At 35.3% G+C, this 19,742-nt stretch overlaps 1 protein-coding gene across 14 annotated transcripts in view; it reads right to left on the bottom strand.

The window, feature by feature from the left end:
• Positions 1 to 19,742, bottom strand: part of LOC128865176 (synaptotagmin 1) — a 160,009-nt gene that overhangs the window by 20,114 nt on the left and 120,153 nt on the right. For 11 of the 14 annotated variants that reach the window (XM_054105254.1, XM_054105252.1, XM_054105260.1 and 8 more), the window contains one exon: positions 10,510 to 10,624. In XM_054105254.1, coding sequence (XP_053961229.1) covers positions 10,510 to 10,624 — 115 coding nt within the window. The remainder of the gene's footprint in view (positions 1 to 10,509; positions 10,625 to 19,742) is intronic. The other 3 variants (XM_054105264.1, XM_054105265.1, XM_054105258.1) reach the window with 1 other exon arrangement.

Below are 19,742 nucleotides of genomic sequence, written 5' to 3'. Positions count from 1 at the left end.
AAACAACTTTACATATATGAACTATTTTTAATTTATTTTTTGAAACCAACTTTATAAACACTTAATAGGGGAAGTAACTTATAGTACGGTTTAAATATAATAACTAAACACAAAAACAAAAAACATTGAAAAAATATTTAGTAATTGAAATCTCTTACGAATTTTAAAGCAAAAATCAGTGAACTGAATCTTCTTGACTACCTATGAAATAACTATTGTAGGCGGATAGTAACCAGATGTACTACTGTGGGCAAAAAGTAAGGTGAATTTATTTGTCAAACTTCGCTTGATTAAAATTTCGCTCTAGTTATTTTTTTCATGAGTTGGCAGCACTGTTAATAACATCTGGGCCAACTTTCATGTGAATGTCATTATCAGTAATATATTTACGCGTGTGTTTACCAAACGACCAAGAGTGCATTTTTCGATTTTTACAATGTCAGATTTGATTAGGCAGAGAAGTGCCATCAAATTTTGTTTGCGGAATGAAATTTCGGCTGCGGAAATGTTTAGTATGTTGCAGAAGGCATTTGGTGATTCGACCATGTCGCAAAAAAATGTTTATAAGTGGTACAAAGACTTCAAAGAGGGTCGAGAACGTGTTGATGACTTGGAGCGCTCCGGACGACTATCGACGTCAACAGATGACCAACACGTCAATGAAGTGAAGGAGTTAGTGCTCAAAAATCGTCGGTTGACTGTTAACGACCTTACTGATATGATCGGAATATCAGAGGGATCTGTGAAAACCAGTTTGAAACACCATTTGGGCCTACGAAAAGTCAAATCTCGTTTGGTACCGAAAACTCTCAATTTCTTGGAAAAAGTCTGTCGCGTAGATGTGTGTGAAACAATGCTTTCAGACTGTCAGGACAAGCTCAAATGCATCATTACGGGAGATGAGACTTGGATTTATGCTTACGACCCTGAAACAAACGACCAATCAAGCGAATATCGTGCTAAAGGCGAGGCCAGACCGAAAAGAGCACTTCAAAGTCGTTCAAAAATAAAGGTCATGATGACAGTTTTTTTCGATTTTCGTGGTGTGGTGCACTATGAATTCCTTCCACCTGGCCAAACTGTTAATAAGGAATATTATTTGAGCGTTATGCGTCGTTTACGTGAAGCAATTCGTCTAAAAAGACCAGAATTATGGGCCAACAACTCTTGATGTTTGCATCACGATAAAGCACCGTCTCACACTGCACTCGTTCTTCGTGACCATTTCGCCAAAAATTCCACACATATCGTTCCGCAACCACCGTATTCGCCTGATTTGGCTCCGTGTGACTTCTGCCTATTCCCAAAACTCAAGAGACCACTCCGGGGAACGCGTTTCGAGTCGATTGAGGAGATAAAAGCTAAATCGAAGAAGGTGCTGATGGCTATATCGGAAATGGCCATAATTGGCATGTTTCGGGGATTGGAAAAATCGTTGGCATAAGTGTATTTCATCGAGAGGGAATTATTTTGAAGGGTATGAAATTGATTTACAAGAATAAATAAAGATTTTTCATCTTACAACCAAATTCACCTTACTTTTTGCCCACATTAGTATCTATCAAAAGAGTATCTACAAAATTCTAGTAGTCTAAAAGTAAGCTACTGGTGCGGCAACATGGGCGGTAAGCGGGTATCCCCTTGGCTGCAAAATCGACCAACATCAATTCCCATTGCAAGTAGTTCTTTTCATTCAATTCCAGTTTTATCTTTATCTTTGCTTTCGTAACTTTATCTTTATGTTTATGTTCATGTTTATGCTTATGTTTATGTTTATGCTTATTTTTATCTGTATCATGATATCCCATAGGGCTATTCTGCCTCTACAAATATCAGGTCAGTCCATACGTTCGTGCGTATTTTACCCATAATTTCACTTTTGTACGATTTTTGCATACAAAAAATTATTCGCGGAATATAACGGAACTAATTATATTTTCTTAGACATATTGTGCATTCAACAAGTGATTTTAATGACGGATAGAAGCACTTGTTGTTAAAAAATAAAATGGAATCTTCGAACGCGTATAAGAGGCATATTTTGATTTTTTTTTATAAAAGTGGTAAAAATGCAACAACTGCTGCTGCAGAAATAAACACTGTTCACGGAGAGGATACCGTGAATGTAAGGACTGCGCAAAAGTGGTTTTCAAAATTCCGAAGAGGTAACTGCGACGTGGAGGATGTCCCGCGCGCTAGTCGTCCTGAAGTCTTTAACTCCGACGCCTTGCTCGAACTCGTGGAAGCTGAGCCAAATTTGATAGTCGATATGATAGCTCAGAGGTTAAATTCATCGCATGGAACAGTTCACAGGCACCTGGTTCAGTTGGGAAAGGTTTCAAAGCTGGGAAAATGGAATCCGCATAGACTTTCCGCCGCCAACCTTCAGCAGAGAGTGGATGTGTGTTCTCAGCTGCTGCAACGGATTGGAAATCAAAGATTTTTGAACCGTTTCGTTACTGGAGATGAAAATTGGGTCCTTTACAATAATTCTGTTCGCAAACGCCAATAGTTAAATTAAGATGAAACACCAGAACCGACCCTTAGAGATGGCCTTCACCCCAAGAAGATTCTCTTGTCTATTTGGTGGGATATGGCCGGTATCTTTTATTATGAACTTCTGGAACCAAACCAGAAGATAACTGTTGATTATTATTCCCATCAGCTATCAAACCTGAATGAGGCACATAAAAAAAAACGACCGTCTTTAGTGAATAGACGCAAAGTGTTGCTTCACCCCGACAACGCAAGACCTCATACCGCAAGGCAAACATTAGGCAAGCTCAACGAGCTCGGATGGGAGCTAATCCACCATACTCTCCGGATATTACACCTTGTGATTATCACCTTTTCCGTGGACTTCAATCCCATATGCGTAACAAGAACTAACTAACTAACCTCAAAAGAAGCTATAAAAAGGGATATCGACGCGTATTTTGGCTCCAAGGACAAGACATTTTTTGAGCAGGGAATTAAAAATTTGCCTAAACGTTGGCAGACATTGTAAATAATGAAAGAAAATATATTATTGATTAATAAATACTTTAAACATTTTTTTTATTAATTTTAAAACCACCTTTAAAAAACGCACGAACTTATGGACTGACCTGATACTAAGTGGAGCGGCAGCAATAACAACTCAATCCAATTTTGAAAGCGATATCAAGTGATTAATTTATAGTTGCCAATAGAAATCACTTGCAATTTTTAAGAGGCTTATTAACATTTCTTAACAGGGGCCTTCAGGCAGAATTAAACGTCTCACGTTTTTTTTCCTTGCTTACTCCTCTCGGGAGCATAGGGGGTCGACAAGACTTGCCTTGCGTTAATTTCGTTATTTGATTTCTGACAGGGTAGGTGACTAGCCTGCCGCACACATAATATTCACATATTATAAAGAGGCAAAACACAGTAGGACCACTCACAATTAAATGTAAATAATCTGACATCGGTGCGGATTAATTTATTTCAATTATTATATTTTAAGCTAAACCAGACCTTTTAATAACTGAAATTTAAGATATAAACCTGGAAAAACCTTGGTTTATGCGATTATTTCTTGAAACCATCGATTTCATGCTATTAAAGCTAAAATGTGTCAGGCGGTTCAAGGTCTTGAATGTTATCATCAAAGAGCCAGGACTTGTCACAAAGACTTCGAAAATTTGGTTGACAGCTTGCGCGTAAATGCATTGTGTCTAAAAAGTGCACGGAAATGCTCAAATAAAAAGGCTGTTAGAAGGCATTAGTTTTGCCTTCTCCAAACTGGATAAAGAGGCAAAGCGAATGGGTCTAGTGGTGAACGAGGACAAAACGAAGTATCTCCTGTACTACTTCACTGTAGACAGTTATAATTTCGAGGTTGTAAAAGACTTCGTATATTTAGGAATCAGCATTAACACCGAAAATAATGTCAGCCTTGAAATCCAACGTTGAATCTCTCTTGCCAACAAGTGGTACTTCGGACAAAGTAAGCAACTGAGCAGTAAAGTCCTCTCTCGACGAACAAAACTGACACTCTACAAGGCTCTCATCATGCCCGTCCTAACGTATGGCGCAGAAGCTTGGACGATGACAACATCCGATGAAGCGACGCTTTGAGTGTTCGAGAGAAAGATTCTGCGTAAGTTTTTTGGACCTTTGCACGTTGACAACAGCGAATATCGCAGACGATGGAACGATGAGCTGTATGAGCTTTACGACGACATAGACATAGCGCAGTGAATAAAGATCCAGTGGCTACTTCGGCTGGGTCATGTCGTCCGAATGGATACAAACGCTCCGTCTCTGAAAGTATTCGATGCGGTACCAGCTGGTGGCTTCACTTGGTGTATCCAATTGGCGCCGGTTAGCACGAGAAAGAAACGACTGGCGCGCTTTGTTAATTTCAGGGTGCGGCAGACATAAAGCAGAAGTTGCGGCGAAAACTGAAGTCGATTTCGAGAATGTGTTTCGACTATTATTTTGTTGATCGCATTATCTCTAGGCTTTAGTGCATTATTTACTTTGGTAGGGGTGGTCTCTTTTGAAGGTTATACCATAAATTTGCTTGAGTAATAAATACTTTGTGTTTTACTAAGCAATTCTGGATACTTTTTTGACAGAATGTGCTTAGGTATGTGTGGAGTGATATGATTATTGTATCATTTATTTCCTTGGAATTCGAAATTATAAGGCGAAATGAACAGTTTTTCTATACTCTTAATATAAACTCTTCGAATTACATTACGCCGTGAGCTTTGGTTTTTGTTCGTACCTGACTATTTTGAAAAGCTCTAGTTTTATAATTTGAATAAAAAAATTTCTTACATTTAGCGTGTAATGAGGGTTTCTTAATTTTCAGACTACAACACTACCCATCTACCATTTCACCGAAGATTCAGTTGCACCTGCATTTTGAGGGAGTCGTTAAAAAATTACTCATATAATTGCGGGAAACTAAACTGAAACATTTAATTTAGTTACCTTAAACATATTTTGAACGAAAATAATATAACACCTATCTAACTAATATGTAATAACTTTCTTTTAAACAATTAAAACAGTTATCTGATTAAGAACAAAAAATTGAAGATAATTTATACGGATTCATCAATTCATATGTTTGTAAAAGCTTAGAAGAACTGGATTTGATATTTTCAAAGACAACACGGCTGGACGGAGGAGGGCGCATTTAGACAAAACAGTAGTAGAAGATGAAAGCGAGCGAATAAGGTATGTTTAGTTTTAAAAAACGTGCGAGCCCTCTACTTAATTAAAATATTTTTTTATTTTTTATTTTATTTTTTTTATATTTTTGCTTGGGGAATTTATATTGCGAATTGCTAGCAGTCTTAAGAGAAGCTTTATTCATGTACACATACATACATATATTTACATGTATATCCTGGCATACATACATAAGTAATTATGCATAAATATATATAAATTTTTGTTTTTGTTATTGAAAGATAAACCAAAAAGGGAAGAAATTGTGAAAGCGCCTCACCGTGTTGCCATTTGAAAATATCGATGATTTTTTAATGAAGGGAAGGTTGAAATTGTAATTCTTAAGGTTAGAAAAGCTTAAAGAAATCTAAAAAAGTATATTTATATATAAATAAAAATCTAAGGCACTAAGCTAAATTGCAAATATTTATTAATTGTTGAGCGATTTTGATATACGAATGTCAATTAGTTGCCAGTTGAAGCAAGCATTATATTTACTGAATTTTTTTCTAATTTTATTCTTATAACAGGGTGGTCCAAAAGCGAGTTTCTTTTTGATTTATAGAATGTGTTGATAGCAAAACCGGATTCGCGCTTGTGAATAAATTTGGAAAATATTTCAAATTTATTTTCAAAATGGGTACTGTGTTGCCCAACCAATGCCTTTTTAGGAAAGAAGTCAGACTCCCGAACGTAAGTTTGTGCGAAAAAATCGGTGACTGCATGACTAGTGGACAAGCTGCGCGTTGCCACGCTGATTATAGATGAGAAGCTGGCTAATGTGGCCAACAGTGTGAAGAAAATGAAGGCGAATTGACGTTAGCAAATCACCAGTTCAAGAGCTCGGATTTGGTTTATAGGTTTCAGCATTAGAAGGTTCCAGCATTATTAAAGTTTTTCAGTTTAGGCCTTAGTAAACTCTCTTAGGCATTGTTGTTAGGATGGCAAAGTGTTTCCATTTGGTGCGGATTTTAAAGAATTTGTACCATCCTCTCATTTTGGTCGAACTTGGTGCTAAAATTGGCATTTTGTTCGCGAGCCAAACAGAGCCGCTTTTCGGTTGGGCTCAAATTGAAAAGAAAGAAGTTGACTTATGGTGTTATCAGCTGCCTTGGCGATATTTGACTCAGTTAGACTTTTTTTAGGTCGTATTTCGAAGGATGGTGAATTGAACAAAATAATAAATTTTCGGTATTTATTTAATATATTAATATTTTTTTCGCGCTTGTTTCATTAGATTGAGAATATAATACAATACATTTTTTCTTAACTCTTCAACCCTTCAATTCGAAAGGAATTTCTTAATGAAAATCCCTTCTAGACCGGAATGGCTTGAAGAAGATCCAAACCTCCCACACACCCGTTAAGATTTACATGGATGGATCTAAAATGGACACCGGTGTAGGATCAGGGTTATATTGCGAAGAGCTTTCTATTAGTGAATCCTTTAAACTACCGGATCACTGTAGTGTTTTTCAAGTGGAAATAAAGCTATTCATGAAGCCTTAAAATGGTTAAAGATAAACAGAATATCATCAACGGATATCTGCATTCTATTAGACAGCCAAGCTGCCCTACGAGCCCTGGATGCATTCCAAATAATATCAAGGAGTGTCTACGTTCTCGCCAATTTCTTAATGAGGTGGCCAAAGAATATCGCATCATATTATGCTGGATTTCAGGCCGCAGACATATACCAGGGAACTGTAGGGCCAAACATAAGTAATTTTATGGGGGATTAGAGTCAATACCTGTGAAATTGCTAGGCAAACATGGCCAAGGCTAAATCTACGTCTGTCCAAGAGTATTGTAAAATTGAGTAGATTTCAAATCAGGACCTTAGTTGGGGCCCTCACAGGACATTTTCTCATAGGAAATCATGCAAGGAGATTAGGCGTTTACACGCATGATTTCTGTCGTAGCTGCAGAAATGAGGAGGAGTTGGAAACAATTCAACACCTTTTTTGCACATGCCCAGCTCTATCCAGAAGCAGGAACCGAAATTTAAGATCCTACTTCTTAATGAATATGGATAATCTATACACTTTAGATATCAACAACCTTTTACGCTTTGTCAAAAACTCAGAATGGTTCAATATGGAAAGGGAAATGTAGCCCAGCCCTCGCGGCCCACAACGGACCCATTTCGTGGCCTAAGCGGTATCGTTGTTTCTGTGTGCGATGAGGCTGCCAAACCTAACCTAACCTAACCCTTGACCTGCTCGGCAAACTCTAAACAATGATTAAACAAAATGTCAACTATTTATAAAGATTTAGTAATGCATGGTGAAAAGATTGCAAAGGTGAGCTTTTTAACAGACCGTTATTTGGTTATGAGCGAAATTGACAGAATCAGCTGATGTGCTGGGTTAACTTGAGGCGTGTTTACAAAAAAACTGAGATTGTGTTGGTGATATACGAAAAAAATCAATCAATCAATGACATTTCGTTGCTATCTGAGCAAAGTCTGATTGGACGAGTGTGTGAACACATGTGACATGATCGTGCAGAAAAATGGCTGCCGAATCTTCCAGTGACGTGACAAAGTTCCCCTCATAATTTTCGTTTTCACCATAGCTAAATAGTAAACCTGCTAATCAATCATCCTTGTTAGTGATGTGCTGAATTTAAGGCTATGGTCAAAGTTGACAAATTTGGCATGGTGAATACTTTTTTTAATTCAAAAATAAACACTTTAGAGTTTTCGTGGTTGTTGATCAGGAATTTTTATTCAGATTTTAAAAATCTAAAATAGTGGACTGAACATTCCGGGAAATATATCCGCTTCGAAAGTATCTTATTAAATAATTTTAATTAGAAAACATTAAAAAAAAATAAATTTGCTGCCATATTTGATACGCTATTTTGAATTTTTAAATTTTGACCACATTTTGGTATTACGGAGCTCCAAAGACAAATTTTATTGTGGATGTCAAATTAAAAAAACTGTTTCACTCCCTTGAGACTTGTGAAAATTTTCACACTCTTGCATGCCTATAAATATTTAAAAAATTATAATAAATAAGTAATGCCGATTTTTTATAATTTCTCGTGACTCTAGGTTCTATAAAAATATGTACTCAGTAAGAAAGTAATAAAAATGGATCTTATGGAGTTGTGATTATATTGTAGGTGGTGCAAAAGGAGAGCCGTTAAAGGGTTAAACCAAATATTACATTTTTTTTTTTAATTTCTGTGATATTTTGACTAAAACCTCAATTTACACATTTTAAACTATTTGAGTGCGTTTTAAAGCTTTATTGAATTTAATAAAAAAACTATTTGCAGAGATATATAAATTTTAAAGAGAGACAAATTACTAAAAATTACGAAAAACTTATGTAATACGAAAATCGCAAGGTAACTCGATCCAAACTGATTCGCTTTAAAAATGTATTGGGCGAATAACGTAATTGGGTTCCTAATTGGATACTGAAATGAGAGAGCGAATTCCGACTGAGAGAGCGAATTCCGAACCAATTACGAATGGAGCTGTCACGAAAAATGCATATAATTCAGAATCAAAATTCGTTGTTCAACAAATTTGTTACATATATTTAGTAGAGAATCCGGTAGGAGGGATCTGAAGTCAGCTTTTAATAAATCACAAGGTTGACATTTTTTTTTTGCTTAAACAAACAAATTCGACTGAAACTCGTCACTCGGGAGATTACAACATTGTTCAAGCCATTTATAGTTATCGGAAACATTATTCCTAGTTGAGTCTATTTTGAAATTATCAAATAAAATTAAAGAAAAATATGTTCTCTTTTCTCTCAACTTTCGACTCTTAAGGCCATTTTTCACACCCTTAAGGCTGCCAAAGTTATACAATCGTATTCCATAAGTAATTCGAATATTTGCTTATTCTAGGGTTAGGTAAGGTTTTCGTGGCAGGCGGTTTAGAATAGCCAACTCACTTAGACTATGTAGGTCCGTTGTGGTAACACTGTGTACCACGGAAAACTCGGTGTTTATTCATCTTTGGAATCATTTAGACGATTTTATGAAGCTAAGAATAGGTTTTATCCCAACACAGGGTAGTTCCGTTACTGAGTCAAAAGAGTATTTCCCTCTACTCCTAACTAAAGCTGCACAATTGCAGAGGAAGCGGTCTACTGTTTCGTCCTCATCCTCGTCTCTACGATTTCTGCAGTATTCATGAGAAAATACTCCTAACCTAGAAGACTGCTTATCTAATAGCCAATGACCGGTGACACAAGCCACGATCGGTTCTCTCTTGAGAGGTTAAGCAATTCTCCTGATTTTTTCCTATATATTTGCGGCCAAATTAGCCTGGTTGTAACACAAGCCATTTTCTTTTCGCCATGATAGGAATATTATTTTTTATTTTAAATTTGCAATTTGCCACAGGAATTTTAATATTGCGTCTGCTTTCAAGCATTAACCTCTCTGGCTAGCTCGTCGGCCTTGCGATTTCCTTCAATAACTCTATGTCCCGGAACTCATATAAAACGGCCGTTGAAGACGGTGCTAATGTCATTTAGAGCTGGCAGGCATTCCTAAGCAACCTTTGACCTTAGTGCTTATTCTAATAAAGCCTTAATATTTAGAATTGTTTTTTCTTTTCAATTTATTTCCATTTTAAAAGAGAACTTGTTTTTGGAACACCCTTTGCATGCATCAAATATTTTCCACGTGTATGCATTTATTTATTATTTTCAACAAATCATTGTCGCGATTAAGAATTTATTAATAAATAGATTTAAGAAAATTTTAAAATGGATTAAATGGCTGAAATTAGGCGATAGTTTGTAAATCTATTTATAAGAATAAATTATTTTTAATCAAATTATGGAAATTATGGAAATAATGCTTCTTCAAAGGCATTTTACTTTCAATTTTCAATTCAATCATATCATTTCGCTCATTGCTAGTTTTGAGTAGAACAAAAAATGTCCAACAAAATTACAGGCAAATTTAAAGAGCATAAAAATTATTTGATTTACTTTTAAAGGAGAATAAAATTAAATTTAGCATGCATATTAACTTGAGAAAAAAAGCTACTAATTATAAGTAGATATTTTAAGAAAAAGCATAGTAATTACATAAACACTTATTGGGCACAACATTCAGTGTGTATCGATTTTCGTATACTGAAAAATCGATGCAAAGAACGACAGTTGTCTGCTTGGAATGCATCACTTAATAAGTTTTATAATTTTTGCTTGCACTTTGGCAAAACAGAAAATTACAAAACTTTTGCATTCCGAAAAAAAATTTTATATATTTCGAAAGCTGTCGAAATCTTTGCATCGCATTGGTGCCACAATTTATTACCAGACAATCCGCCGACGTCCATCTTCTTCAAGTTCTTTGCCTCTAAGATGACTACGGTTAGCTTGCCAGCAGTTGGTACGTAACGCAGTGAGAAGCAGATGTCGCCAAGCTTTTCCTATATTTATAAAAATTTTTTTTCACACACGATAAAAGAAAAGAAAGTGAATAAAGAGACGGGGGAATAGAAAGAGAAAAAGTTGTAAGAATATAAATTTTTTTAATTATAAATATTTAGTGTAAATAAGTTGAAAATATATTTTCTCACAATTAAAACATTAAAATTAACTAAGCACACAACATACATATCACTTGAGCTACAATACATATGAGTATTCGGTTGGGTACATACATACATACACATCAATATGGCGTTTACACAGTTACATAATTATTTTAATTAATTATATTTATCATTTCTTATAATAACATATACGAATTTATTTTTGTTAAGTTTCTGATAAGTTTATTGAATACATACACACCAAAGAGACTAAATTACACACGTACATACATAAATACAGTTCCACAATTATTGAGTTTCAACATTATTTACTTAATTGGAGAGGAGGAGTTTTTAATTATAATTTTTATGTTAATAAGTAAATAGGTTTTGTTGCTTCTCGACTATTTTCGCTTCCAAAAAAAAAAAAAACAAAAAAAAGGAGGCCCGTGATTTAACTTAGTTAAGAAAAGAACATTTTTGCTTGAGAGAAATACTTTACCGATGATTAATTATTGCCAACACTTTTTTGCCCTTCAGCTAACAACTAAACTGCAGAGAAATCCATTAGTTTCGCGGGAGCGCTATGAATTTGGAAGCGTGCTTTATAGAGTGAAACCTCTATTGATGGGAAACTCACCGTCAAGAAATTTGTGTCCATCCAATAGAGCTAGCATCCGCTCATTCATTCCCTAAAACTTAGTAACTGTAAAAGATCACTTAGTGGAAGTAAAAATTTTAAAAGGTGGACTAATCTCCTGGTTATGGCGGCCACTTAGGTAAGAGAGAGAAAAATATCACTAACAGTATGAGATTTGACAGACCTGTAAACAACAAATGACCTGCAAAATCTACAGCATTCTTAAAAGGGAGCGAAAAAGGGATTCCGAAGTGTATGAAAAACCCTTGCTTCTGAAGATCGCTCACTAATGCACGATCGTTTCTAAATAGCCTGTGATAAGGGAAGAGTGCTTGCGGTAGTAAGTGAAGCAGAATTGTGCACAGAAATGGTTTGGCGAAAACTGCAGGTATCTTACTTCTTCGATGATTTGCCGAAAAACACTTTTTATCGGCGTTAGTAGCAAGAAGTTCAACAAGAATTACAGGAGATTTTCTGTTAAATTTCTAAGGTACGAATAATTTTTGACCGAAAAAGTGGGCAACGGCGTATAGAATGAGCGAAAAGTGTGTAAATTGAACAACATACGGCTTTAGAAAGGTAACAGAATTATTCACTGAATTTAAATCAATTTTTGTGGTTTTGTTAGAAAGACGTACGTGAGACGTAGATCGAGCGAACGTTTTCGAGAGAACTACGTTAGAAGATCTGCTAGACATTGAAGCAATCAAATGATTTTTGCATGTTTTACTCGTCATGATATTGGAAAACTGGCACTGATAGGTGAACAATAAGCGGACCGACGTAAAAAATCACTTTGGAGAACCATTCACATATGTAATTCCATCAATAGAAGATATCCATGTAGGTACAAGTGATCTTACACCACCCATCAAACTACTGGACATTTTGAAGTAATCTAAAAAAATGTACTAACACGAATCGATGATGTTTACATACGTATATTGGCCTCAACGTAGCAACAATTTTAGGTCACTTTTCTTGTGAAGTTCGTCAAATGCCAAAGTTCAAAATTATTCAAGTAATTCCAAACGCATACTGTCCCTTAGGCATTTGTGCGGTGCGTCTTTATATAACTTCGAGTCCTTTTTACGGCAGCTGTCTTGAGGTTGAGGTGGACTCCTTCTAGCCTCTATTCTTCAGGTGCCCTACCTTATTGAAGCTAATATTCAGTTGATATTACAGTGGATCTATTCACTTGCATATTAATCTCCTGCTGAATTTCAAATTCTTCAGGTATCGGTTTTCTAATCCATAACTCGTTTTCGTTCAAATATCGCTCTTACCTATTCATGTTTCCTGTGTACCTTATTACCTTCCACCTTTAAATGCTGTTCTAACGGATTAATTGAATTTCAGTATTATAATTGCTGTTTAAGTTCCAAGCCATTCTGTTTGAGGGCAACCGCCCAACCAAATCTAATCTAAGCTCTTATGGCTCTAGAAATCTGATTTCACGTTCATTTTGATAGAAAACTTTAATCGATTTTTCCGACTGTTGCGCCTTGAGTGACATAGACCGTTTTGAAAATATTTGCTTGCCGCGTTCTTAATTATTGTCACTGCTAAAGTTAGATAAACCAGAATCGGGAAGAAATAAGTAAATGCGTGCCGTGAAAAAATCTTCAACTGCCGCTTATGCGTACAAATAGTTGCTGCAACGGCATTTCTGATCATTGGCTGAACGTACGATTCAATCATGGGCTGAACTTGAGTTTTGGAGCATCATTACTCACAAAAACTAATTGAATGTCACCATAGTTGTGAGCTAAATCAAGGATGGAATTGTGTCTAAGTGCCTCATCTATCTCAATCGACCTTCCATTAGTCTAATAGTTAGTACTATTATCGAGAACTGACTAATGGGAATAAAATTTACAGTCATTCACTTTATTTTTTCTCTTATTAGGGCGACGAATTGGCTCCACCACATTGGAAGTTGGAGGCATAAATTGAATCCTAATAAGCGGTATCACAAAGAGATTCCAGCTCTAAATGGGCCGCTTTACAACCTAAATGGCTCAAAACTAGACAACAGAGCAGGTGGAGGGGTTTACACCGGTAAACTCGGAGTTAGCCAATCATTTCGCCTACCTGATCATTTGCCAGTGTATTTCCGGCGGAAGTCACTGCCATTAAAAAGGGACTTACGCTAATAAAAACGAGAGTATTATCCACAAATGAAGTCTTCATATACTCGGACAGTTAAGCAGTAATAAAGGCGCTAGATTCTAAAACACACTCGCCAAAAAAAGTCATAGAATGTTATAAACTTATAAATGACGTATCTAAATACTAGAAAGTACACCTTATTTGGGTGCTAGCCCACAAGAATATAGCAGGAAACTGCAAAGCAGATGAACTTGCTCGAACCGGTACAACGCTCGTCCTCCTAGTGGATAAGAGGCTGATACCTATGCCTATAGCCACTTGTAAACTACTGATAGATAGGGAAACCATTAATAAGGTAAACATAAGTTGGCGAAACCTCTTAACATGCGCACGGCAGACAGACATGGGCGAAATGGAACAGCGGTCGATCAAAAAGCTTGTTAAGATTTAACAGAGAAGCTATAAGAAAAATGATAGGGGTATTAATTGGCCATTGTTTAATAGGCAGCCACGCTAGAAGGTTTAGACTTCCGTACTTCGATTTCTGTAGAAGCTGTCCTAACACAGATGAAGAGGAAACAGTCAGACATTTTTTATGTGAGTGTGAAAGCTTAGCTATAAGGAGGCTCCGCACTCTTGATATGGCATTTTTAACTGATGTAGCGGACACAGCGCTTCTAAAACTAATGAAGCTTTGCTCGTTTATTAAAGCTACCGGATGGTTTGAAAAGAAACCCATACGGTAAGGATAAGCTCCAGTGATATCATAATGGACCCACGAAAGGTTTAAGTGTGTAGGTCTACCTACCTACAACCTCATGTGGAGTGAAAGCTACCGCAACCTAACCCACCCCTATCTATAAATGGCCAAAAAGATCTTTGTATTTTCTTTTTGCGAAAATGTTTTGATTCATTTAATTTTAGAATAAAATATCCGTAATTCTAGACTTCTGGTGCTGTGATTAGTCTGCATCGAGCTGTTGGGACAAGTTAGTGATGTGAAGAATAAAACCCGTGCACGTCGCTCAAGAACAGCCGAAAATATTACTGTTGTAGCCGAAAGGGTTGAAGAAAACCCAGGTTTGTCCATCCCTTGTAGTTCTTTGGAATTAGGCATTCCACAAACGTCATCACTCCATATTTTGCATAAAGATTTGGGTCTTAAGGCTTATAAAGTCCAGTTAACACAAGAACTCAAGCCGGCCGATCATCAACAACATCGTGTCTTTGCTGATTGGGTCGTTGAAATGCATGAAAATGATCCGGAATTCATTCGAAAAATCGTTTTGAGTGATGAGGCCCATGTCCATCTTGTCGGATCTGGGGCTCAGCATATCCAAGAGTTATTGTTGAAAAGCCTCTTTATCCTCAACGTGTGACTGTTTGGTGCGGTTTACGGTTTATCGTCCGGCGGAGTCAAATGAAGCTGGAGCAACAGTTACGGTGAATGGATTGCGCTATTGACAGATGATTAACGATTTTTTATGGCCGTATTTCGATGGTATTGATCTGGGCAACGTTTATTTTCAACAAGACGGCGCTACGTGCCACACAAGCAACGAAACCATTGACCTTTTATCAAAATAACACCTCTTATTGGAAAACCCTTTATTATTAAGCGTAGTATAACAGGTATAACACAAAACCCTCTACTTTTCCAAGCACATTTTATACCCATTTTTTGGTGAAATTGGCAAAGTTTTCGATTCTGTTTCGAAGTCTATAGGAAGTTCATCATAAAACCCCCTCTGCTTGGATACAGCAGACTATAATGTGATTTTTCGAAATATCTCCAGTGGTCAAATTCTTGGCAAACAAAAAATGAGTAATACTTTCTTTCCTATTTTAAACTTATCCTAATTTCCTAGCACAGTGGATCGTTAACAAAATTGTGAATCTGTGAATCTCGTGCCTAGCGCCACCTGGCGTATAAGTTTTTCGAATTTTTTGTATCAAACCGTTAATGCAACTAAGTTTTAAAGGATTTAAAACATATAGTAATACTAGTGTCAAATTGTACTGAGTATTTGTGTAACCAGTTTCATGTGAAAGCGTCATCATTAAGTGTCGTTTCTTAGTTTGTGTCATTTCGTCGAAGTGTAAACAAAAATTTTTTTTTATACAAAGACTATGTCAGCTTTTGTGCCTACAAAACTTCATTCGCGGAAGCATTGCTATTTTGCTTCCATCTGAAGAAAAGTGCAGCGGAAAGTTATCGGATGCTGTGTGAGGCTTACGGTGAGAATGCTCCATCAATTTCAACCTGTGAGTACTGGTTCCGACGATTCAAAAGTGGTGACTTTGACACAGCCGACAAGGAGCGCGAAGGAAGGCCACCAACTTTTGAAGACGCCGAATTGGAGACAATTTTGGACGAAGACCCGTGTCAAACCCAAGAAGAACTTGCAACAACGTTAGGCGTAACTCATCAAGCCATTTCAAAGCGGCTGAAAGCCATTGGAATGGTCCAGAAAGTCGGAAACTGGGTACCTTACGAACTCAAACCAAGGGATATCGAACGCCGTGTCACTGCTTCCGAAATGATGCTTCAACGATACAAAGCGAAGTCGTTTTTGCATCGCATTATTACTGGCGATGAGAAATGGATTCACTACGACAATCCGAAGCGCAAGGCAGCGTATGTTAAGCGTGGCGAACCGGGACCATCGACGCCAAAGCCAAATATCCATGGCAGCAAGGTAATGCTCTGCATTTGGTGGGACCAGAAGGGAATCGTTTACCACGAACTACTGAAAAGTGGTCAGACGATAAACGGAGCACTCTACAGACAACGACTTATGCGATTGAAGCGAGCAATTGCGGAAAAACGTCAGGAATGGGAAACCAGACATGAGACATTGATCTTTCATCATGACAATGCTCGGCCGCATGTCGCACAAGTGGTCAAAACCTATCTCGATGGTAGCGGATGGGAAGTTCTACCCCACCCGCCTTATAGCTCAGATCTTGCATCATCAGATTACCATTTGTTCCGGTCGATGCAGAATGCCCTTACGGGAGTGCGTTTCACTTCGGTTGAAGGTATCCAAAATTGGCTTGATGAGTTCTTCGCCTCCAAAAGCGAGCAGTTTTATTGGGACGGAATCCATACATTACCAGAGAAGTGGGGAAAAGTTATAGCTAGTGATGGACAGTATTTTGGATAAAATAGGTTGTACCAATTTTTAACAATAAATTTTTGAAATCGAAAAAAAAACCTTTAAAACTTAGTTGCACACCTTACTCGAAATACCGCAACCTCAGTTCCATCTACCGAGTCCATTTTTTGTAAAAGTATTTTCTCTAGCTCCAACGCAGCACACTTAGCGATACCATTTTGAAGTCAGCTTGATTAAAGTTATCACAGAGTGAAGCTTCTTTGAAATTTCAAACTCAATCGGGTGCGCGGGTTTTTATGAACAATAACAAACTCCAATTTTTATTTATTACTAGGTACATATTTCACTCAAATCCATTATTCAACTTGGCTCATATAACCTTATGAAGCCTTCCACACAGTCATTTCAACCCGTGAACACACTAACACTAAAACACATGTCCAAATACATACTTTGAACGATTTTGTGTAAATTAGAATATCTATGCATATAATTTTGTAATTTAGGCACTTAAGCTTTTCATATAATTTTGTAGGTTTTTACTCAGCAAAATATAAAATATATATATATTCAGGTATGTATGTAGCATTACAGAGTAATCACTTTAATTAACATCAAATAATATATGTATATAAATTAATGCCCAGTATTTCGAATAGAAAAACAAATATGTATTCAAATACAACACAACAACAAATTTCCACAAACATTGATCTGAACACATAGTATAAATAGTATAAACTGATATATGTATGTAAATATTTAGCACAAATATACAACGTAAAATAAGTAAAAAATATATAAGAAGGAAGAGGGAATATAGAAAAATAAATAAATAAAAACAAAGAATTACGCAATTCACTGCATGTCTCAGAGCTTCGATTTAGTATTGGAAAAAAATAGTAAATGAAAAAAAAGAAATTATTTCATAAATTGTTTCGTTTTAGTGTACTGGAATTGGGTTTGCTTAAAATGTAATTTTTTTGTTAAAAGAGACAGCAAGATTTCACAACAGATCCGTTCGCATTCTTTCAATACATACAATTTTATTTGTGGCTACAATTCGATTACATACTAAATTATAATAAATATTTTGTAATAATTTTGTGAAAGCCCAACTTCCACACAGAAGGAAATACTTTTCACTGTAATAATAATTACCTATTTTCACCGAGCCTTAATTATAGTTAAATATTGAGTTTAAATACTCAAACTTCCATGCAATTGTTCTTGTATCAAATACCGTCGATTCTCTTTCAGAGCAGAGTAAACTCAATCAGGCCGGTTTGTAGAAGCCTTCCAATTAACAGTAGGAGACGTATGACATATGTAAAGATTTCTGTTAGGTACTTTCAGGCGCAGACGGACTACATTAGTGAATCAGAAATCATTAAAGGCCAGTGTTTCAGCGCTAGTTTAACTGTGGTGAATTTTCGGACCGAGTTGAAGCTTACAAAATTGGACGGGTACTATATGAACTTAGTTTAGGTGGAACGTAGAGCTAAACTTGCGTTCACAAAAAGTAAATAAATAAAAATTTCAAAAAATGTTAACCAACATTAAGAAAAAAATTTTTTAAACATGTTTGAAATAAAACAAAATTTTGATATAAAAAAATTTTCAAAAAAATTAAAAAAAAGGTTTTTATCAAATAAGTTTTATTTTGTAAACATTTTTCTTACAGACTTACGAAATGTTAAAAAAAAATGTAAGCAAAATTTAATTAAAAAAAAAAATTGAACAAAATTAAAAAAAAGAGTTTAACAAAATTAAAAAAAAAATTTTACAAAATTAAAAAATTCTTTTTTTTTATCAAAATGAACTTTATTGTGTATAGAATTTCCTTACAGAGTTTTTCTTAAAAAATATTTTTAATTAATAATTTACTGCGTATTTACCATTTTTTATTCAATAATTGCAATGGAAACACTCTTTTGAACAAAATTTAAAAGAAACTTTTTTTTATCAAATAAGCTTTATTTTGTAAACATTATTCTTACAGACTTATGAAATTTAAAAAGAAAAATTAAAAAAAAATTAAAAAAAAAAAAAAAAAATTTGTAACAAAATTTTACTAAAGAAAAAACTAAGAAAATTCAACAACAAAAAATTTAAACAAAATTTAATTAAAAAATTTTTTTTACAAAATTTAATTAAAAAAAAAATTTAACAAAATTAAAAAAAAATAAATTTTTATCAAAGTGAACTTTATTGTGCAAAAAATTCCCTTACATACTTTTTCTTAAAAACTATTTGTAATTAATAATTGATTTACATTTTTTATTCAATAATTTCAATGGAAACACTCTTTCAAAGAAATTTTGGCCACACTTTTTTGATTGAAACTCGACAGATAATATTAATATACATTTTTGTTATATTAAAAAATTGGGAAAAGCACACTGAAGGTAGCCAGCTTAGCCTTTGCTACTCTAGAATAACTTTGTATTAAAAAATTTCTCAATATTTATGTCCAAAACAAATGCCCTAAAAGGAATGAAGAATATGAAAAGTAAAGATTAAAAATGTCAAATATGCAAAAATTAGCTGTTTAATTTTACTCTATTCCGGCGGAAATGCTAGATATTTCTGAAGTTCAACAGAGAGAGGATCTTTTAACTGCAATTGAGTTCTTGGTGGAAATAGGCTGTAAGTGTTTGGTCAAAATACACTACTTTTCCACTTAACATTTAAAATATAACAGAACTTTCATTGGGATGCTCTATTCAGTACCGGTTGTAATTTGTACTCGGTTTGACAGTTCTTTGTTCTGTTGGTTTTCAAAATTGTTTGACAAATCATCAACAATCGCGCCACAGGTCAACAACATTTAGAAAAATTTCAAATTTATTACCTAAAGCAAAATATTAAATTTGGTTGACGATTTAATGGCATTGGATTAGTTTTTATGGCTATATCAAAAACGTCGCTAATTACAGTCTCACTTAAAGCATTGAGATCTATACAATACTTGCCCTTAATGAAAATATAAAATTTTGGAAAAAGTTACCGAAAATTGGGTCTACCCAATGCTGTGTGTTTGAAGTGGATTCGCTGAACTCTTACGTAGAAAATCATATAGAATGTTAGTGTTGTCTTAAAGAAAAATAAATTCGAACTCTTTTTCTTAAAATTTAATCAC

This window comes from Anastrepha ludens, chromosome 5, assembly GCF_028408465.1.
Source record: "Anastrepha ludens isolate Willacy chromosome 5, idAnaLude1.1, whole genome shotgun sequence".
NCBI classification, from domain to species: Eukaryota; Metazoa; Arthropoda; class Insecta; order Diptera; family Tephritidae; genus Anastrepha; species Anastrepha ludens.
Note: the sequence above shows the minus strand (reverse complement) of the source record. Positions and strands in the feature narration are given on the sequence as shown.